The following is a 22,635-nucleotide window of genomic DNA, read 5'->3' on the forward strand; positions in this document are numbered from 1 at the left end:
AAAAAAAAAAAAAAAAAAAAAAAAAAAAATCAAAAAGGCAAACACAAGTCTCACGCGTGTAATGCTGCATGAGCCACACGTAGGCCAAGCTAACCGGTTACCTTCTGTCTCCCACAGTAACACACAAAACAAACGACCGCTACGAACACAATTGACAACTCATTCTCCAGGTAACCGGTACAAAAATATCCACCGTGGCGTAAATCTATTAGCTATCGTCAAGTTAAAAACCCGGTCCCTCTGATTGGTTCAAAGCAATCATTTTTTCCCTCAGTTTTGGAGCCTACTGTACTGTGTTTCGCATGACTCTCTCTCACAGTGGCATATTCGTAAATTAAAAAATAATCACCGTAATTATCTTTTAATTAAGCAAATTTAAAAGATAAGATTTTGTAGGTTATATACTTATATCATGAACTATATCTCGATTTTTCTAATAGATTTCATCCAAATCCTAGTAATATCCTAGTTAGGAATGATATATAACTATAAGAGATAGATTCGGTTATTAAAAAGACGAAATTACCCTTTGAAGAGTGAGGATTATTTATTTATTTTTATTTTATTTTTGTGATTGCCGCAAAATTTAACCGTTACTTTTGTTTCCCTTTCATGCAAAAGCACCTATATGACACAGAGCTTACGTGGCACTACTTAAAAGACGAAAAAGGTTTATAACCGTAACTGAAAAATTTTGGACAAATATTGTATTCTCAGTCAACTATATAAATAATGTACATTGAATCACACAACCAAGCAAAAATGTAACTAATTGCAGTATTTCGTATATTATTAAAATACATCATTTTAAATCCGATTTTAAATTTTGCTTGCTCTATTGAGCACTACTTATGATTAAGGTGTATTTAGTAAGAAGCTTTCATCACCAACAAATGAAAAAATATATATATATATATATATAAACAAGAAGTAAATGATGAAGCATTCTGTATTACTCCTTAAACTATCAATTTCTAGCATCTAATTCATACTCATTAGGTGTTGGATTACCCTACAATCAAAGTTAATTTATATACATAGCACGTCCCTCTTTTTATATTTCTCTTATGCTACAATACACACAAATCAGACTATTAATTTAATTTATACACATGCCTTTGTTGCATGACAAATAAAAACAAAAACACACAAGCGTTTTTTTACTTTTCTTCACATTTTTGGATAGATACATACAAATCTATAGAAGGATACAAATATCAAATTTTTTAAAAATATTACTTTCTATGAATTATTATTATAATTTTCTTAAAGTGATGCTACTAATTCAAATAATCAAAATCCGTATTAGCTAAATACAAATCTTTAGAAGGATACAAATATCAATTTCAGAAAATAGTACTTTTCATGATTTTTTTTTTTTTAAAACAATGATACTACTAAAAAAAAACCTTCATAGGAGCCTTGGTGGTTAATACACATTTTATATACTAGATATTTTTCTTAATTAGACACTTAATTCACAGTATTATTAAAGTTTTAATTTTTAAAGCTAATTTTGGTGTGTCCAACCACTCTTTATCATTATTTCTCCACATGGGAAATTTTTTCTCCCCAAGAAACTCTATCAATCGCTATATCATTTCCATTTTTACTCCAATTTTTTTGAAACTTATGAACTTAATCACTTAACCATATCTATCATATTATATGGCCCCATTCACTCACCAACCAAGGGCAAAATAGTCATTCCAGCTTCTCCTCCTTCCCCCATTTAAGATCCTCCTCTCCCCACTTGACTCATCGCCGTAAAAAAAAAAAACATTTATCTCCTCTCTCTCTCTCTCTGTCTAACTCAGTGGAAAAGCTATGAACAAACTCATCTCTTGTGTGATCTTTCTCTTCATCACTCTCTTCCTCTCCTTCTCCCTCTCATCCCCGTCGTATCCGACGGTCCACGATGTTCTCCGAGCAAAAGGTCTCCCCGCGGGACTCTTACCTCAAGAGGTTGATTCTTATATTCTTCACAACGACGGTCGTCTCGAGGTTTTCCTAGCGGCGCCGTGTTACGCCAAATTCGAGACGAACGTGCACTTCGCTGCCGTAGTGAGAGGGAATCTGAGCTATGGGAGCCTCATCGGAGTAGAAGGGCTATCTCAAAAAGAGCTCTTCTTGTGGCTTCAGGTGAAAGATATCGTCGTCGAGAATCCAAACTCCGGTGTCATTGTGTTTGATATCGGCGTGGCCTATAAGCAGCTTTCCGTCTCTCTCTTTGAAGACCCTCCCAAGTGTAACCCTTACGGTAAGTTTTTTTTTAATCAAATTAAATTTAGTTTTTCTCTGTTTTTTTTTTTTTTGATAAAAACAATTATTTGGATTTTCTTAATTTTATTTTCATGATGACTAATACATATATCATCTTAAATTTCGTTTTAACTATTTTACCTTTTGCCAGCATAAAAAAAAAATCTATATCAGAAATTTGGCATTTATCTACGTCTGGTTAACTATTTTAGTCGGCTTTGAAGGTTATTGATTGTTCTAATTTAGGTTATTGAAGTCTATATAACTATGTATGTATGGATAATTGGATACATCTGACCAAACACATCCCACAATGTGAAAAGAACAGTTTTCTTTTGTGTTAATAAATGCTGTTTTTTCACCCCAACAAAAATTCAAGTATGTATGGTTTTCTTTGCAAAGTTCTAGATTGAATGTTTGCTTGCAAAAATTGACATTTTCAAAAAAAAAAAAACACACAATCGTGACTATCATCATTGTGATACCGACTCCGTTGTAGTGTATATATGTTTTCACTTGTTAAGTTGTTAGAATTACTAAAACAATAAAATTCTTATTACTGTATGTTAAGTTGTTAGAATTACTAAAAAAATAAAATTCTTATTACTGTATGTTAAGTTGTTAGAATTACTAAAAAAATAAAATTCTTATTACTGTATGTTAAGTTGTTAGAATTACTAAAAAAATAAAATTCTTATTACTGTATGTCTGTATCATGTGAGAAAAATGAAGTGGTACAGTGAAGTCATGGGCTTGGGTTGTGTTTTTTCTTTCTCGTTTATGTTTCGATGACTTTGAAAACTCTTTAGGATTTTATTGTCTGATATTATTTGCCAGTTTCAATACGAGTCTTGGCTCTGCAACTGCTGACATAACATTTCCTTTCCTTCTTTTGCTTTCTTGTTTGTTATTTGAATGAGGAGGAGTATATTCCATCAGTAACTTTTACCAAACTTTTATCATTTATTTTTTTACTTTACCAAATATGAATAATATGCACAGTTCTCTTTTCCTAGTTCCTATAACCCCCACTTAAAGAAAATGGTAAGAATACAAAACATTTTAATTCAGAGAAATTACATTGTTTCTATGATCTTTTTTTTTCTTTTCATTTTAACATTTTTGGATGGTGCGTTACTCAATGCAAATATTTTATGATTGGATTTATGTTTTCAGGTGTTTTGAAGACAAAGATGATGAGAAGAGGTAGTAGAGGATTTGAAGCCCAAATGTGAGAAGTAGAGAGAAAAGCGTTAGAGCCCGATTGTCTATTTGAAAAGTTATAATTTGTAAGCTAATCAGAAAGATTAGTATGTTAATTATATGAGTAGAATAGAATTTCATTTGAGAGTTCTTGTAAAGATGAGATTCCCAATGTTCTGTTCTAGTATGTTTTTTTATAAAGTTTAAAAATTCTATATTTCAGTATCTTTGACCAAAGTGATGATGTTTTGTGAGTAATGTCATGATTCGACAATCAGTTACTTATATTCCAGTGGGTCATAGTTTTGTAGCAAGTGGTTTTTTGTTGTGTGTTTGTGAGGATTACAAGGTTGGTTTAAACGTAAATTAATTTGAAAATAGTTGACGAATCCCGGCAAAAAAAATTTACTGTCAAAAAACATAAGTGAACTTTAAAACACCTGAATACATAAATCCAATCATAAAATATTTGCTTTGAGTAACTGACCATCCAAAAAATCTTAGAATGAAAAAAAAGTTCATAGAATACATAACATTTTAATTCATAGAAATTATATAGTTTCTATGAACTTTTTTTTTTTTCATTCTTCTAAGATTTTTTGGATGGTCCGTTACTCAAAGCAAATATTTTATGATTGGATTTATGTATTCAGGTGTTTTGAAGATAAAGATGAGAAGAGATAGAGGATTTGAAGCTCAAATAGTTGAGCTCATTTGAATTTTACATATATAATAGGGGTCTTAATGAAACTGAAGTAAAATCTTATAAAAACATTTATCTAGAAAAATCCATTAACCATGTTTTCCTTTACTACAGTACCTGTGAGTTGTGAACCTAGTACACACTAAGGATTTGTGGTTATATCGGGAAAACGAGCTATTTCCCCCTAAAAACTACGATATCTAGCTAGATAGAGCCCGAACTATAATCCCGATCTATATGTCCCTCAAAAGAAAGTTTGAAATTTATTTCTCCCCGAATCAAAAGTTTGAAATCAAAATCTCCATATATCTGGGTTACATTGGTTTAAGCTTTAACCCCGGAACCAAACCATCCAAACCGATAATAACCCAAATAAACTATTTTTCTGGGTTTAAAAAACAAAATTGAAATCAAAGGGGTTTTTAGCCTGATTTTATTTCAAGAACTTTGACGACATTGATCTGCTGTAGCTTCCTCGAAGCAGCACAATCAGTAGCAGCCGGATCAGAAACGTAGTCAAGCTTATTCTTCTTCATCTTTGTCTTCCTCCGTTGCGGATCCCGACGATGCCGCGGCAGCAGAATTTGTAGGTGACGATCCGCTTGCTGCTTCTAATGGACAGGTGATTGTTGGTGTTGAGAGCAATTTTCGTGTGGTGTTACTGTCGCAGATCAATGTGTTTGAGAGTATTCATATTGTGTTTGAGAGTATTCATATTGTGAATCAAGCTGTTAGTGTTATTGTTACTGCTTGTTGTGGGGTTGAAGTGCTCCGGAGAAGCTTGGACGGAAGTATGCGGAGGTTTACATGCCGCTTGATATTGTTTTGTGTGGTGTTAGTAATATCAGACAGAGGACAAATAACTAAACAGAGGATTCAAACGAAGAAGATGATATCTTTCACCTTCACTTCTTTCTTCAGCTCCTTCACAACGGCTTCATACGGCGCCACCGCTTCTCAGTATTTTTTTTACCGGAGTCGCTGAATCAGATATGAGAAGTTACCTTGTTCACCATTTTCCTTACTCCAAAAAAGTCAAATACCAAAACTTTTGAAGTATAAACAACTCAAACTTCCGAAACAAATGGACAAAAGCTTTACCTGCGGGAATGGTGGTGGATTAATAGATCAAAATCTGGGTTTTAATTGAGATTATGTTGCTTTGCCAAAAAAAAAAAAAAGATTGGGATTGTATTCTAAATCTGGGGTTTAATTGGGTTTGTGCTTTAACCAGATCAAAATCTGGTTTTTTCTGGTTTATAATGGTTAATAATCGGTTAAATAAATTTCAAACCGATGGAACTCATGGAAGTAGGTAGATAGATATTGAACTATTAATCTGAGGAGATTTTGATTTCAAACTTTTGATTTGGGAAGAAATAAATTTCAAATTTTGTTTTCAGGGACATATAGATCGGGGTTATAGTTCCGGCTCTATCTTGCTAGATATCGTACTTCTTAGGAAAAAATAGCTCGTTTTCCGTGGTTATATCATTACACTAAGTCACTAACGTAGAACAAAGATAATAATAATTACTTAACAATAGTAGACAAAATATCTCTGCATAGTTTGGTCTACTTCTATTCTTCTCATTCAAGTCCCACCTCGTTAGTTTTGAATACTCTTTAACTAATCGTTTCTCTCGCAAGAAAAAATTATTTAGCATGTTTTCGGCAACAGATCATCGTGACTCATATTTTCTTCTTTATTTTGTTTCCTCTCTTCATCCTTTCTCTACAAATACATTATGCAACCATTTTCACTCTTCTTTTTATTTCAAAAAATTTAACTCTTTTTTTCAAACTTCCATCAAAGTCTAAAAGTCTTAAACTATTTTTGACTAAAGGTAGGGATATAAACATTGTGCACCAGATGTTGAAATTGGTGAAGAATTTTTTTTTTGAAACTATAGAGACTCATAAACGTTATATATTCATTTTTTATCTATGTGTAGCAGCAGTTGTGTTACGGGCCGGGGCATGAAAATGTAACAGAACTCAACGAGACCCAGTTACCCAAAGGTAGAATTGCTTACCAATGTCACATGTGAAGGTGACCAATTTACAGCTTTCTACCCAAAGTGGGGATGCATTATTATGACTCATTAGGATCTCTTCTTAGGCAAGATGCTTCACAGCTTAAGTCGTCGGTTGTCCCTTGATTCGGATTTTAATCTTTCATTCTTGCTAATTCTAGGCACATTCCCATTCAATATTTTTTTAAGTTCAACTATCGATGGTTAATTTTATTGCTTCCGAACTTTGTACAATCAAGCCTCAATCAATGAATCGAAATGTTCGCACAAAAAATAAGATATATTAAAAAAACATGTTTATTTTCTTTGGATACAAAGTAAATGTTTCTTATACTGTACTTACTTTTTTATTTACTAACAGGTGTATAAAAAAAAACCAGTCAAACGACTCAGATCTCTAAATCCATTACTTTGGTTACTAAAATATGTACGCAGTAGTGTCAGTATCATGTAAAATCAAAATGAACTCACATGAAGCCTTTAACATTATCCAAGGAACCCAAAAAAATCGCAACCATCTCATTAATTTCAGTTTCTGAATTCTTTATTTTGGGAACTATACAGAAATTTTACGTGATTAAGAAGTGATCCTTAGAAATTTAATTAATGAAAAACAAATAAATAAAGAAATATATTTCTGTATCAAAAAACAAAAAGATTTTTCTTAATCAACAAGAAATATCCACTGAACAAAATCGGAAATATTACGATAAACCGAATCTAGATGAACAACACAGATTCGTTAATAAGATATACCCTCGATGATTGTATAAACGATATGGAAACTAATCAGTAATTACGATAATTAATTAATATATTAAAATGTCGGCCATTTTATAACTGACGTCATTTTGTTACCTTCGCGGATAAGGTATTAAAATTAATTATTCTTTTTTTTCTCCTTTAAAAAATCTAAAAATCAAGAAACCGATCGTAAACAAATCAAAACAATCATCTCACCGTGATCGAATCGTCTTTATCACCATGGGAGGAGGAAGAGTGATGGCGACGGCAGCCAAGGTTGCTGGAATCGGAGTTACGAAAGGAGGATTCAAGGGAGCAGGAGGATTCGGTGGCTTCTCTCAGGCGACCGAACAGTTTAGGGTTAAAACCGCAGCAACGGCGACGGCGGCTACGTCTAAACCGGTTTCGGCTTCGATATCAACGGCGGTGGTTCATCCATGTGTTGAAGAAGATGGGATGGTTATGCAGAGACCGGTTTGGGACGATTGGGAATTCGCTGAGGAAGAGGAGCCGATTCCTAGGGTTGTTTTCAGCAAACCTCCTAGTCTTGAAGAGGCTAAAGAAGCTACTGAAGATCTCAAAGAAGCTATTAATATGTAAGATTTTGATTCTTTTATTTGATTTGTTAGGGTTTTTTTTTTTTTTAATCATTTCATTGTTTCTTGATTAGAATCAAGAAAGTAGAATAAAGGATTTGTGCTTATGTGTATGGTTTAATGGTTTGTTTAATGAATGGATTAGGGTGTATATGTCATCTCCAAATTCGTCTTCTGCGGCTATAGAACGATCAAATGATGGTGGTTCTGTTTCCAAAATGATCTCTGGTCTTCAATCTTCTGAGAACAGAGCTGTTGAGTCACCTGTTCCACAGGTTGCTCTTCAAGCGTTTGCTTTTCTCAGTGAAAACACTGCTGCGCAGGTATATTGGTTTTGGAATCTTTCCTTGTTTGGTATATAACCGTTTTGAGTTGCTTTTTGTTTAAGCTTGGCTAGTGCTTTTACTCTTTGACATGTTTAACAGACTGTTGTTGCTTCCATTGCGTGTGACCCAAAAGTTTGGGATGCTGTTATGGAGAATAAGGATCTTATGAAATTTCTCAAGACCAACAATACTGGTAAAGAAACTTAATTATAATTAGTGAATCTTTTGGTGTACATGTCTTGATGATATAATAGCAACTTAACAGAGACTTTTTACTATATGTCAGCTGCTTCCTCTCAAGTTGAATCTGATAATGACGACCAATCTGAACGTTCTAGCACGACCGAGTGTGAAGTCATGGAAGAAAAGCCGCTAGAAATCTTGGAGATTCTGCAAGACGTGAAGCTAAAAGTGGTTAGAATGATGGAAAACGTCTCATCCTACTTTGGGGGTTTGTTTGGGTTAGGATCTGAAACAGAGGAAGGAAAAGACAAGAAGCAGACGTTGTTCAACGACCCTCGTTCTCTGTTTGGTTTAGCTGTGGTTGTTATCTTCATGGTAGTTTTAAAACGTGCTTAAGATCTCTCTTTGTTCCTGAAATTCGCCCATATAGCGGAAAAAAAACAACTACGTACTGTGATCTCTCTTTCCCTTTGCTTCGTTATCGTTTAAAACTTTTTTTCTTTTCTTGTTTGGAGTGATTTGGAACCGTCTTTGGATCTTTTCATATTATAAATAAGGAGATCCTTGCGATGTTTTATCACTTGTCTACAATATTATGAAAGCAAAAACAGATTAGTGAGAGATAACATGAATCGTTTGTTAAAAACTTTAATCTGCTGGCATTCAAAACTTCAACTATGTCTATCATTTTGGTCTGGAGGAAGTTTTTTTTCTTTTACCCTGAAGTTTCCTTANCATATAGCGGAAAAAAACAACAACTACGTACTGTGATCTCTTTCCCTTTGCTTCGTTATCGTTTAAAACTTTTTTTCTTTTCTTGTTTGGGGTGATTTGGAACCCGTCTTTGGATCTTTTCATATTATAAATAAGAAGATCCTTGGGATGTTTTATTATCACTTGTCTGTCTAAGATGAAAATAACATGAATCGTTGTTAGAAACTTTAATTTGTTGGCATTCAAAACTTCAACTATGTCTATTATTTTGTTCTGGAGAAAGAATCGTAAGATGACAACTTTCTCTTGTGTTTTTTTTTTACCCTGAAGTTTTTTTAGTTGGTGTTGTAAGCCGTAGCATGAGACAAGAGAAGGTTGCGCCCGCCTCACTGTCTTATTGGTAAAGAAGAATGTTGCAGGACTCAAGATTTCTAATGTCTGAATCTAAACGTGTTCAGGCAGAACACAAGGCTTTACCTTATCTATGTTCATCTGTTGCCTATTTACCTTACAGTTCACAGACACATGGTTGACTGGCAATCTTGTTTACTAATTATGCTTATAATACGCAAATTGACAACATCTACTAGCGATTTCAAATGTTGATAATGTCCTCCTCAATCACCATCATTAGTCATTCAAATCAATACAACAACTAATGTGAGACATCGATCGAGCAATACAATGATATACAACAACCTTAATATAAATAAACGCTTTTGCTCTCAAATTCTTTTAGCAAGATTTGTTTTCACTTCCCAAATAAAATTCGTGTATGTGTGTCAAACGAATAAACTTGGTGGGGCAAGTCCATTTATTTGGTTGGAGTAAATTGGAAATACAAAGAAAAGAAAAAAGTTGTCAGACCAAAACTTGGTGACCAAGGCCATTCATTATACAGTACCTTATATGGATCGAGGGTTTTAGCTGGACAAGATTACCAAATTCCTTCCATTAGGGTTTTTTTTCTTGCTTTTCTCTAAGTACATAATTCCTATCTCATGTCTCTGCTTCTTAGCCGTCTCTCTAGGATCCGCCCAGGGAAACCTGCGTCCCTGAGATCATCTCTTCTTCTTATTCTCTCTAATGGTTTCTCAACTTCCTTGCTGCAAACTCCTCCTTGTTCCATCATCCGCGCTATTCCTTGTGGAGGGGGTCTCGGAAAACTCATCGTTAGCTATGCTAATGACGGTGGCATCACTAGTTTGGAAAAGAAGGTTCCCCTGGAGTTGATAATGAAGAGAGTTATCAAAGAGATGGTAACGATCGGAGCATCTCATGGGTGGATAGCTACTTTCGATATGGAAGACGAAGTTCTGCGACTCCAAGACGATCTAAACCCTGCTGCATCGGATACACATCCGAAACGTATTCCCCTGCCTTATCTTGTTACTCTGCCTCATTGCCAAACCGAGATTATCACCAACGTGTCAATGTCCACACCTTCTCCAGAGGATGAAGACTGTATTGTTGCTGTCAAGTTCTTTGGACCTCAACTCAGCTTTTGCAAACCCTCTCAAAGTAAACCCAAGTGGCACAACATAAGCTTCGATAACCGTTGTTTTTACTCCTCCCGTATCATCTTTTCCAAGAAAGACAACATGTTTCGTATGCTCGGATCTGGAGGCCATCTAATCGCATCATGGGATCTCAGTGAACACAAGCGCAAACCCATGCTTCAGAAGGTGCGTTATCAAAACCTTTCCGAGCTGACAGAGACCAAACGGGAGCATCTGTATTCGTGCTTCACAAGCGACCACTTGGTGGAGTCAGAATCCACGGGTGAAACTTTCTTGGTGAAGTGGTACCAGGAGACTGCTGAGATCGTCGACGGTGTTGCGAAAATGAAAACAAAAGATGTATTAGTGTTCAAGCTTGACGAAGAAGGGAACGCGGTTTACACTAATGACATTGGAGATCTCTGCATGTTCCTCTCAAAGTCAGAACCTTTCTGTGTCCCTTCTGCTTCTTTTCCTGGCATGGGCAGAAACAACGTCCTAATCTGGGATGTGGACGGAGACACATTTTTGCATCTGGATGATTCTTACCCCATCATTACTCATGTTGGCGAACTCTCGGCCCCTTTCCACATTCCACCTCAAAATCTAAACTAGAATTTTGGAATGGAGGAGGAGTCTCTCAGTTATGCATCCACGATTATGCATAACACCAAACCTTTGGTAGAGACTCGCTCAAGTGTGACGAAGTAAAAATATTGCTGGAGTTTTAATTTGCTTAGGTACCATTCTAATTGCCTTTGGTGCAGTTGTTGTTTCTTCAAGTGTCAGAGTATCTTCTTTTGGAGTTATTGCATTTGCTCCTTTGTTACATTGAGATTAAATGATCCTAGTAATGAATCAGATAAAACATCTTCCTTGAAATTAAAGTAAATTTTGTTGGTGTCGCCGCTGTATGATTGGAATTATATTGCAAGTTACCTGAAAGGATCTCTATTTTCTGAGCAAGAGAATAGAATGATCATCCCATAGTGTACTCATTGCTAACTATCCATTCTGCGGCCAAGTTCGTTTGGTAACTATCAAAGTCTATACCCTTCTGTGGCGAAGTTCTACAGGGGTAGACGATAATTATAAGGAAAGAGGGTTGCAGGATGTACCAGGTTGCTTTCAGCTACTAAAGCTTCTATATTCTGCTGGTTCAGTTCTTCTGGACGAAGCCTCTCAGAATCATCGATGTTGGCTGTGAAATGGAAGATCAAAATATATAATAACACGAGATAACTAGAGATAAAACGTAGAGTTGGCAAAATTCTGATGCTACAGGTTCACTGAGAAACATGAACTATAACAAAGTAAAGTGGAACAGAATGAACATTAGACAAAATACATTAATCTAAGGCTCCACACAACAAAGTACGTTATCATAGGCCCATATTGTTTCTCCATTATTATAATTCAGATTCTGTAGCTTGCTAGTTCCTCTTATACCCATCAATAAGCAATTCCAAGCTAGAGTAAAAGCAAACGCAACAATTTAATCCCCCAAAAAAATGAATACGTTGCTAATACACTAATGCCCATACCTTCGCTCCGACCCTTCTTAGAAAATATTAAAATATCCTGGGGATTTGCAACCTGAAAGTATGTGAGATTTTGTCATAAGTTTGCCCAACATTCTAGAACGCATGGTCATCATCATGTCACAGTAACTAATTTTTAGGTACCTTTCCCACATATTTCTGTCCAAACCTTTGAGGATTAATCGTCATAAATCCAGAGTAATCTACCTGAAAGATTCAACCAGATCTTAGTCTTTCTTTAGTCATTTAATATTCTTAATAACAAATATGTTTTTGTGGCTATGGTGTGCATGCATCAAACTGGCATAGCCTAGCCTCTAGTTGTGTAGGAAAACAAAAGGTTTAATTATATGAGTGTTGCTAGAAGTTGCAGCAGAGTGAAGAAAACTTGGAAACAAATTACCTTTGATTCGAACCAATGGAAGTTTGATCTCAGATCTGTTAACAGCTTTTTTAGCTGGCTTTCTCTGTTAGACTTCTGACCTATCAATTTTGTAGATATAGTAGAGAAATTTTTAAAAAGAGGCAGGAGAGAAAAAATGTCCACATGAACTATGAGAAGAGGGAATAGTTACCACTTTATCCAAGTGTTCGAGAGTTGAGTTTTGATCATTGGGATCAATATCACCTTCATCCTTTAAAACAATCTGCAATCTGAAAATATGTAAGCAACGAAGTCTGCCACCAGGCCCACCACCATCTATAACATATAAGCCAAAATAAACTTTACCTCTGTATACTCAAAAGGCCTCACAGATGTCAGAGGTATCTTCGTAGGACGATACAGATTTCCCTGTAAGTCATGTGTTTTCACTTAGGCTTACATGCTTGATTAAAAAGGCAAAAAAACTATACATGAAGTATATAGATTAAGCAGTACCAACAAAGTAAAATATGAAATTTTAGATTGTTTGCTGAAGAACCTTGATTTCTAAGAGAAGAACATGTTTTGGCTTTGGTTCCCCATCAATAAGCGACGTTGCCACAGATGATCCTGGTTGTGTGATGTGGAAGCCCATTCCAGATACCTCCTTCAAAAGTTTAATCGCTTTCAGCTCAAAGAGGCAATGAACATTGTGCCTCACTCTTATTTAAAAGCAATAACTCCAAAAATCAAAATTTTAATGGACCTGGGGGTCGATAAGGCATTCATGCTCATGTCCCCACACAATGAAGTCGAGGAACCGTGGAAGAAAGTGCTCACTTATTGCATTTTTGGGATTTGATTTCACCCTGCAAGTTATACAGCATATGAGTACAGTACTCAACCTTTCATATATAGAATTATAAAGGATAAGAAAACGATCTAAAACATATTATTGCAATGAAATCAACCTATTTTGATGAAGCCCCAGAATGTTGAACCAATCAGAAACATCACATCCTTCTTGAACTTCAGGCCTCATCCATTGGACAGCATGTGGGGTCTGTGAAAGAAATGAATATTAAAACAATAATAATTGTATAGCAAAAGGTGAGTATCCTCTGGATTACCTGAAACATTCTATTGAGACGTTCATCCCTGATGTTTCCTAAACCATAGAGAGCCACGGTTGTTGAACCCTGAACATTTATTCGATTAAATGATAGTCCAAGAAGTATGGGGGAGACAGGTGTCTAGGTTAAAAATTCTTTACACCAACCTTCCTCATAAGTATAGGGTAGAGGGAAATCTAGCCAACACCTGAACCACCAAGAACCATGTTTCCAAAATAGTTCACAAGGTTGCATGCGGAAAGAATATCAATTGCAGAAAGGTTGTCCTGTTGCCAGAAGCGACATAGAACAAAAACACAATAAAATGCGTATTTACTAAGTAATTCAGTATCTATTCAAATGAGTTTGTATAACAAGAGTCTGTAGATGTAAATTTTGTACCACTCCGGCTGGATCATCATGGTTTCCATGAATACTGAACACGGGCAAGCCTACATTGAAGTGTGGATCCTCGTAATTTACATGACCAAACCTGTAGCCAGATAATAATGTTAAGGAATAGAGATTAATCAATATCTTGAAAAACTATGTGTACAACAAACTATGTATTATACACAAATTTGATTTAATCTGCCAATTAGTTGGTAATATTTTCTGATATGATATCATTAATAGCAGAAGAGTAGAGTCTCAAGCATTCTGCAAATTTACAGTCTGGTCGCTGACTACTTGAAACTGCACTGGTTTATCATTGAGACAGTGGCGACGAAGAATTTCAATGGCTTTAACTAGTGTAGTTCTAGAGGGTTTATTCTCATGAAAAAGATCACCGCCAAGGAGTAAGAAGTCCACCTGTTTCAAAAGTGAAAATAGATGAAATGAAACTTCTTAGAGTCCTTCCTTGCAGTTGGTTGAATATTTTGTGTCAGGTAAACTATCATTCACTAGTTAGCTAGATGATCCAAACCTGTTTCTCCTCCGCTGTAGAGCATATCTCTTCAAAAGCCTTAAACGAAGCATGCCGCCTGATTTCATCCTTCTCCATGTAGCCCAAGTGGCAATCAGTCGCTACAAGTACTCGGCAGTGTATCACTAAAATCCTCCCTGTCAAGTTTTACAAGCACACACACTGACACTCGTAAGTTTTTTTATGAAAACAACAATAACACTGTAGAGATGGCAACGTCTTGTACATTCACAATTAATAAAGTGAAGGATCTTTGAAGTTAACAGAATAACAAATGTATCAAGCTCACAACTACTTTTCCTATATCCAGTATCCATTATTAATAACACAGCTCGCAGACATAGAACAAGAGCAAAAAAAAAAACCTCCCATGCCATTTCTTGGGTCCTAGCATATTTTCTCATCTTTTGCATATCATCATAGTTAAACATTTATAAGTATCCATGAAAGAGTGAGAAAAGAAAAACAAAGCCAAAAGCTCACCAAGACATAATATCATTAAATGTTTTTTTTTTAAAAGAAAAAAGAAAAACTATAGTGATGTTAATGTAGGGAAGAGATCTTTGTAGCATATACGTACGTTTTGATTCTCTCTGCATGTAGCTTTTATAGCTAGCCGCCGCCTCTTTGATTTTTCATTTTTTAACATAATTTATTTTTCGCGAAATGGTTGCAAAGATTTTCTTTTTTTTGCAGGAAGCCATTTAAAGCTTTGTCTTTTTATCAAATTTTTAAAAATTTTATTTATTTAAAAGGATCTATAAAAATTGTTAGCTGACAAGAAATTTTTTTTGGTGATATATTTTTTACAGAAATTATTTTTAGTTGTGGAATCTTGTTGTACTGATTTCTTTTGTAAAATTCTTGACCAAAGTTAGAGCAATCTCGAAATTGACAATTGATCAATATATGGGACCTTTGTGAGAAAACTTTTTGTGTGTTTTAGTTTTATTTTTAAAACTCTTATTAGAACAATTACAAGGTTTTGTTTAAAATACAACGTAAATGTAAGTTACTTCTTTGCCTCTTTCTGTGTTAAGTTTTATTATTAATATATCGGTTGACCCCATTAATCTTAAATAAATGATGACAACTTTACGTTTTAAGAAAAATACTGTATGTGACGAAAATCCAATTGGGTTTGTAGAATCGTTGGTTCACATTTGTACCGTACCGGAAATTAAACCTTTTTTTCTTCTCATGAAGTGTTTTCGTTCATTTATTAATTAATATTTCTATCCACTATATCAATTCAGAGTTTACATTCACAACTTATATGCACAATCACATGCATAATTTTTTTTAAAAAAATATGACAGAGTTGAACAAGAAATATTTTTTAAAATTAAAATTTCACTACAAATTATGAATGCCAGCTATAATATTCCACACAACATTTATCATTAACTAGGTTTTATTACGAGAGAGAAAGCCTCTGCTTCAATTCTGGTATTTCTCTGTTTTTGCATTGATTTGAATGGTACTGTTTTTGATTCTGTGATTGAGTTCTCTTGGTTTGAATTATGAGTAGGAAATCAATGCTTTGTATTAATTAAGAGATATCTACTAAAAAGTTTTCTCTTCAGTTTTATTATCTTTTATTCTTTTGGGCTATCTTACAAGTCTTGACATGATATCGTATCAGTTGTCTCTTTAGCCAAGGTTATCATGTTATGTAAGGTCTTTCTTCTCGTATGTTTTGAAGATGTTGTGTTGATTGAAGTTTTACAAGGTTTAGAACATGTGGTAAAATCTCTACTAAGTGGTTGTAATGGATGATACATGAAGACAGAAATACATCATAGATGTCATAGTGGTGATGCAACAGTTCAGAAAAAGAGAGTTGACAGAACTAATACAGGGGCTAAAGTAGAGCAGACACAATAATTAAGTAGAGCAGAGCTTAAGTAGTACTTGGTGATCGTGCTGACACAATGATTAACACAAAGCAGAAAAGATAAGGTGTTGAATCAAGAACCTTGCAGTTAGATATATGAGAGGTTGTATTAAACGTCTGAAGCAGTTCTTGTACTAGTCCGACGTTAATACAGGAAGTAGTATAAGAAGCTGAATTGAAGAGTTTGAGTACAGAACCTTAAGGCCGACTTGGACAAGCCACATGGCGGTTGTTGAGCTCGATGAACATCTTGAATGGAAGATTCAAGATGGGATCATGGAGAGAAACTTTCCTATTTGTTGTATAATAGGAAATTCTTATTTGTTGTATAATAGGAAAATTATCAATCCTAGGGGTTGTACAATTGTTAATCTCTCAATTCCTATTTGTTGTATAATAGGAAAGTTGCTAACCCTAGGGGTTGGGCAATTGATATAAATACGGAGAAGGCGTTTCATGAAGACTGGCGCGCTTCAAGGTATTCTCAAGAGATGCACACAAGATGTGTGGTGTCGCCCCATCAATAAGATAGAGAGATATTTTGATGGTTTATTCATCTAGAAAAGAATGATTCGATATCATAGCAATTGTAATTGCAATTTTGTTCTAGTGGATTTGTTCTGGACTAGGTCCCGGGGATGTAGGAAAAACCGAACCCCGTTAACAAAGCTTGTGTGTCTTATTTACTTTATGCACATACAATCTCGAAGTCGATCATACACATACTTGAACATATAGACTTAGCCACAAATATGCATTTTCAATTGGTATCAGAGCGGTGCTCGATAGAGATTTGTTCTTGTTTCGGGTGTGGTCTTGGATTTGTGGCTAGAATGAAGTGAATAAGAAGAAACATGTTCATGACGATATAAGGAAAGAGATCGAGCATTCGGATTTGTGTGAAGTTTCAGAGCCAAAGTAAAAACAAAGTGAGGTTCGTATAAAGTTCCAGTGTTCTTGAAGAGAAGTCATCAAAAGTTGCATTGCATCCGGTTCTCTATTCGTTGCTGGTAAAGAAAAGAACCGAGAGATATAGTGTTTGGATGATCAATTATGAATAGATGATAGAGACTGATTTGACACGAACATGAAGAGATTTAAAAAAAAATCGATGGATCATGAAGAATATTTTTTTTATATTCACAAGGATTAGGATTAGTGGATCCATACGAAGTTTCTGAATCGAAGACTTGGAGGGGATAAAAGAGTTGGTTTAATGTGCATGGTTAACTTAATGAGAACCAAGAGATGACCGAGTTGTTTTAGAAGAAGAAAAAGTTGGATTGTGTACTTTTGCAGATTTCAAGAGTATCGAAGATTCTTTTGTTGGGGCTGTTGTTTATCATCTTCTCTGTTTGGGAAAATATAAGAAAAGGGTTGCAAGTCTCTGTTGATCTAAAGAGACATAAAAGGAGAGAATAAGATAAGAAAAAAGTGAATTGGTGAAAGAGGTTGCAAGAACTATGGAAAATCATACAAAGCTTTGAAGAAGAAAGATTGTCAGGCGGAAGAATTCTGTTTTTTTACGGTCTCAGAGCAACCTTTTATGATCGTTTGACAAGAGATTGGAATCTATAAAGATTGTTGATACATCAAGGAAGGAAGAAATTAGAAGCAATAATCTTACTTGTCAGATTCTTGACAAGAGAGACCACGGCGGAGATCTCGACGGAAAGAGCTGTCCGATTAAAAATTTGGATAAAGATCAGGTTTCGAGCTTGGAAGCGAGAGAAAATCATAGAGATGAGAAAGAGGATTAACAATATTTGCTAGGAGAGAAATTGCAGGAGAATGGAGAATTATGATATGAATTTGGTTTCAGTTTTATGGGCAGGTGTGTAACTGTGGCTTCCTGCCATTTCAACCTCCCATTCTCACAACATAATACCCTATCAAGTCTCTTTGCCACAAAGTTCCTTTCCTCACGTCCTCTTTTCCAAGTAAACTTAGCCCCTTTGAACCCCATATCTATCAAAGATAGGCTATTTATCCAAGCTCCAAACTCAAGAGAATCTGCAGACAGACACCCATTCCCTCCAGAGCGCTCATCTAACCTCAAAATAGTATTGAAAGCTCCCCCAATGATGATCGGCTCCGAGATATTCTGCATCACACTCCGCAACTCATTCCACAACCCACTTCTTCGACTAACCGAAGGGGCCGCATACACAACAAACAGGTGACATCTCTCCGCACCCGTTTTCACCGTAGCATAAATATATTGGTTAGACGACTGTATGATCTCGACCTCACCAACATTCGTCCTCCATAACAACCAAATTCCACCGCTTTGGCCAATAGCCTCAACTCTGAACCAATTATCAAACCCAAGACCCTGACAAATGCGTTGCGCCCTATCCCCACTCGCATGAGTCTCAAACAAAGCTAATAGCTCCACCTTAAACTTCTGTAGCAAATATCGAATGGACCGTCGGAAATTGGGTTTACTCGCTCTCCGACAATTCCAAAATAAGCAATTCATCATGAATAGATAATAACAAGTACGATTTACCGGGGCGAGTTGTTAAACTCGATTATCCCCCGCCACCCCATCCGGCGGATCACCAACAACACCAATCTCCATGTCTATCCGTGGCATTACCATATCTTCCCCCGCTTTTGGAATTTCTCCATTCTCCATTTGCGGATTAGGAGATACACGACCATCCTCTGGTTTCCCCCTCCGTTCAACTGGAACGCCGGAACTCCCAACACCGACACTCTCAATTCGCAACCTCTTAGTGGACTCCGACAAGACAACTTCCCTGGTGTCGGGCCAAAAATAAGTCCCCTTGTAGGCCTTTGTGTAGAAGATTTTACAGTCAGCCCATGATTCAGCCTCTTTCAAGGCCCACCTCCTTCCTTAAGGCTAGAAATGGTTCGTAGATTTCCCATGCATATAAAAAATATTTTACCAACAAAAAATTATTATAAGTGCCGAATCTGCTGTATTTTTATCATATTTTTCACAGCTTTTTACTTAATTTTTTGTTTAATTTAATGTGTCTAACCATTTTGTTGACATCGACAAAACTCAAACATTTTTTCAAGTTTCTTAGACTTCACGGAACTCAAACGATTTTTCCAACTTGAGGATAGCTTTGGTTTTTTTAGGCTAATTCAACAGCCAACTTTGCCGTCTCCCTGCTTTTGGAACCATATAAAACTTTCTCATCATAGATTGAAAAAATGGAAAATTGTATTTTGGTTATTTATAATTTAATTATAATATGGTTAACTGATCAGGCGTTAAGAATTGAATAAATTAAAAAAATTTATATATGTAGAAGCTAGGGGAAAAAAATGCATGTGTAGAATAAAGTCATGATAATCTAAAAAAAAAAATGAAATGCATGGGTCTAAAAACTAAATAAAGTCATTTGCACTGTCTCTAAAGTCTTTTAATATTAATCATCATTTTTTTTTCGTTACAAATATTCTTTGGTGGGGTTTCTGAAATATTAAAATCTCTCAATCAAATTGGGATTTTGAATTTTATTCTCAAATCCCATGTTATTGAAACTGAAAGTTATGTAAAATAATTCAAAATCACTCACAATCCTGTGTTATTTAATTAAATATTTATAAAAATCATATCAAATCACAAACTATTTTTTCTTTTAAAAAATAGAAAATAAAAAAAAAATCCCCCAAAATACCTTTAAAACTCACTTAAATTTCCTAAAATCCAAAATATCATAAATCCCACAAAATTCTCTAAAATCATGATTTGAAATTTTGAATACACCCCCTATAATCTTTTAATAGTAATCACTATTTTTTTTTGCTCTACATACTCTACATTCTTAAATTGAGTGGTTCTTCTGCAAATCACAAAAAGTTTGGTGGGGTTTCTGAAATTTTAAAATCTCTCAATCCTAAATTTTATCAAATATAGCCGGACGGCGTCGTTGGGAACTATAACTCCGGCGGCTATATAACACACTCCCTCTCCGAAGCAGATATCCGGCGATTTCCTGCTCCTGAGCACGGCGGTGAAGCCATGGCTATCGTCTCCAGTGTTTCTCTCGAGCTCGTGTTGCCATTAATCCTGTAAGTATGCTTTTAATTTCTCTTCTTTTCTTTTTATCAATTACATTTGATTCAGCTCTGTTTCTGCTTGAATCGTCTTTGATCCGTATATGAATAATCCGTGTTTGTATATATGTAAATTCCGACTCTATCTGTGTGTCTTTGATCTCTTTCATTTCTCTTGGAATTTGAACTCTTGTTCTGTTGCCTTCTCCTGTAGAAGCTTGCTTGAATCTGATGTTGAAGAGCTAAGTAGAGTTTGAAACCATCTAGCAGAGGCTTTAGGGATCCTTGTGAGATTGTTCTTGTAGTCAATGTAGTAGATCCCAAACCGGACTGTGTATCCTGAGTTCCATTCCCAATTGTCTAGCAATGACCACACAAAATATCCTCTTACATCACATTCATCATTCCTGCAAAAGTTTACGTTTTTTTTTTTTTTTTGATTCAAAGACTCTCTTGTGAAAGAATGAATCTTTTTGCTAAGTGAAACACTTGCTTACCTTATGGCAGCTGATAAGTTTGAGAGATAATCTCTGTGGAAGCTTATCCTCTTGTCATCTTGCAATGCTTTCTCCATGTCTATGAATGGATTGTTTTTCTCATCCATGCCTGTGATGATATCACCACCCTCCCATGTTAAAAAAAAAAAATCTGATTTTTTTCCTATTGATTGATAGTTTTGAGGATAACATTTTTGGGGTTTGAGATATTTACCGTTTTCTGTGATGAATACAGGTGGGTTGCCGTAGATGTCTTTGACATACACTGCTAGTTTCCTGATTCCCCATGGGACAATGTGTAGCCAGCTTGATCCTGCCTGATTCAAGTAAGTTATTTTATCAAATAACTTTTTTAGTTCTCTTGAAGAGCCAGTTAAGGATTAGTAAACATCTTCTGTTTCTTTCAGAGGAATACATACTCTTTCTCCTATAGCTACTCCTCCACGATAAGCTACAAACAATTAGGAGCAAACAAAGAGTAGAAAACATCAGCTTAGTTCATTTAGTTTTTTTAGCAGTAATGAGAATGATATGAGAAATGGTGTTGGTTCTTACAGCTTGTAATAACGGCTGCATCAGACGAAGCATCATGTAGAATCAGTTTCCTTATTCTACTTCTGTCGTTCCTCGCGTATAATGTGGTGTAGTGGTTGATTCCCATGAAATCAAATGCCCCTTTTATAGATTTAGACATCTCTGGTTTTATCTTAGGTAGTCTCTCTTCCACTAGACTCTTCATTGAAGCTGGATAGTCTCCATTGATTAGAGGATCCATAAACCTGGTTCAAATCTCATTATGTCACTTTGGTCTTTTTCTCTTTTAGACTTTTCTATGCAAATATTCACAGATAAAGAGATCTTATAGTTACCATCCAATCCCAAAATCCATTGCTCTACGAGCTGCATCTTTGTCCTCATCACAATCAGACATTGGCTCATACCATTTTGCATCTAATGCTATCCCGATTTGACCACGTTGTTTCTCCTTCCATATAGAAAATTCCCACATTTTATTCTGCCCTTAGAATCATAAGACTTGTTCTGTTTTGTTTTCTTACCTTGAAGTTTCTCTGGTAGGTGTGGTAAGCAGCAGCATGAGACAACAGAATGTTATGAGCTACAACGTACGGTTCGACCGATGACGTCCCCTTCTTACAAAACCAATGTCCCAGAAGTGAGCACCTCCCTGGAGCCTGTATCCCTGTGTCATAGCCTTGGATCGATAACCCGTGAGGCTCATTGAAAGTGACCCAGTACTTCACTCTATCTCCAAATGCTTTGAAACAGGTGAATGCATAACGCTCGAAATCATCCCTGCGCCATTTATTTAGCTTTTTGATTTCGTAATCATCTCACCATATCAACATTTCACATTTTTATCAAAAGATCATATATACTCACACGACTTCTCTACTTAGCCATCCTTCATATCTGTCTTCTAAGGCTTGTGGGAGATCCCAGTGATACAATGTCACATAAGGTTTGATTCCTTTGGCTAAAAGAGCATCTATTAGGCTGTTATAGTACTTAACTCCATCTGGATTTACTTTCCCTGTTCCATCTGTTACAAAAACCCGAGTTTAATAGACCCGTCGCAACTCGATAACAACAATACTCTTATCACACACAGCTAAATGAACTAGACTTACTAGGGAATATTCTTGACCAAGATATAGAGAATCTGTAAGCATCCATACTCAGATCTTTCATCAGGTCTATGTCACTCTGTGATAGGAAACAAACAAAAGAAAGGTCTTGCTTCTTAGATTCTCTCAATTATGTCCTGTTGCGTCTTATCTTAGATTTTTTTGGATGAGGTTTGCTCTGTCAAGAAGCAACCCTACTTTTATCTTCAAGCATAAGTCAACTAATGTGTTCTTTTTTTTAGGTGAAACTTACGTGAAACCTATGGTATTGATCGACCGTAGTATCCGCATTGCTAAAATCCAATATCTTTCCTGTTGATCAAGAACAATAATAGCATTGAATCAT

The 22,635-nt window shown here is 35.5% G+C and overlaps 4 protein-coding genes, 1 long non-coding RNA gene and 1 pseudogene across 8 annotated transcripts in view; 4 read left to right on the forward strand and 2 right to left on the reverse strand.

The window, feature by feature from the left end:
- Positions 1,755-3,702, forward strand: LOC104761469. Its single transcript, XM_010484555.2, has 2 exons — positions 1,755-2,260; positions 3,439-3,702. Exons 1-2 carry the CDS (start codon positions 1,828-1,830, stop codon positions 3,495-3,497), a joined length of 492 nt encoding a protein of 163 aa, XP_010482857.1. The 5' UTR covers positions 1,755-1,827; the 3' UTR covers positions 3,498-3,702.
- On the forward strand, positions 7,138-8,946 carry LOC104761470. Of its 2 annotated transcripts, none has more exons than XM_010484557.2 (5): positions 7,138-7,544; positions 7,690-7,867; positions 7,970-8,063; positions 8,157-8,493; positions 8,806-8,946. In XM_010484557.2, the coding sequence occupies exons 1-4, from the start codon at positions 7,189-7,191 to the stop codon at positions 8,447-8,449; spliced, it is 921 nt and encodes a 306-aa protein (XP_010482859.1). In that variant the 5' UTR covers positions 7,138-7,188; the 3' UTR covers positions 8,450-8,493; positions 8,806-8,946. The 2 variants fall into 2 exon arrangements, with proteins under 2 accessions (XP_010482859.1, XP_019095906.1); XM_019240361.1 differs by having other exon boundaries at positions 8,157-8,479; positions 8,792-8,946.
- On the forward strand, positions 9,040-11,034 carry LOC104761472. The gene has a single exon (XM_010484558.2). It carries the CDS (start codon positions 9,769-9,771, stop codon positions 10,879-10,881), a length of 1,113 nt encoding a protein of 370 aa, XP_010482860.1. The 5' UTR covers positions 9,040-9,768; the 3' UTR covers positions 10,882-11,034.
- On the reverse strand, positions 11,125-14,343 carry LOC104761471 (annotated as a pseudogene).
- Positions 20,035-22,635, forward strand: part of LOC104761474 — a 3,810-nt gene continuing 1,209 nt past the window's right edge. For both annotated transcript variants that reach the window (XR_763203.2, XR_763202.1), the window contains exons 1-3: positions 20,035-20,161; positions 20,879-20,969; positions 21,721-21,930. This is a non-coding gene — a long non-coding RNA (uncharacterized LOC104761474). The remainder of the gene's footprint in view (positions 20,162-20,878; positions 20,970-21,720; positions 21,931-22,635) is intronic.
- The window catches only part of LOC104761473 (putative beta-glucosidase 41), a 3,574-nt gene continuing 1,097 nt past the window's right edge, over positions 20,159-22,635 (reverse strand). The window contains exons 1-10 of one of the 2 annotated variants that reach the window (XM_019240362.1): positions 22,543-22,626; positions 22,293-22,368; positions 22,045-22,204; positions 21,702-21,957; positions 21,513-21,628; positions 21,199-21,422; positions 21,063-21,094; positions 20,858-20,960; positions 20,644-20,752; positions 20,159-20,553 (exon numbers count right to left, since the gene is read on the reverse strand). In XM_019240362.1, coding sequence (XP_019095907.1) covers positions 20,313-20,553; positions 20,644-20,752; positions 20,858-20,960; positions 21,063-21,094; positions 21,199-21,422; positions 21,513-21,628; positions 21,702-21,957; positions 22,045-22,204; positions 22,293-22,353 — 1,302 coding nt within the window. In that variant the 5' untranslated portion in view covers positions 22,354-22,368; positions 22,543-22,626 and the 3' untranslated portion in view covers positions 20,159-20,312. Of the gene's footprint in view, positions 20,554-20,643; positions 20,753-20,857; positions 20,961-21,062; positions 21,095-21,198; positions 21,423-21,512; positions 21,629-21,701; positions 21,958-22,044; positions 22,205-22,292; positions 22,369-22,542; positions 22,627-22,635 lie in introns of those variants that run through there. The other variant, XM_010484559.2, reaches the window with a different exon arrangement.

The sequence above is a fragment of the Camelina sativa genome, chromosome 18 (assembly GCF_000633955.1).
Source record: "Camelina sativa cultivar DH55 chromosome 18, Cs, whole genome shotgun sequence".
Taxonomy (NCBI): Eukaryota; Viridiplantae; Streptophyta; class Magnoliopsida; order Brassicales; family Brassicaceae; genus Camelina; species Camelina sativa.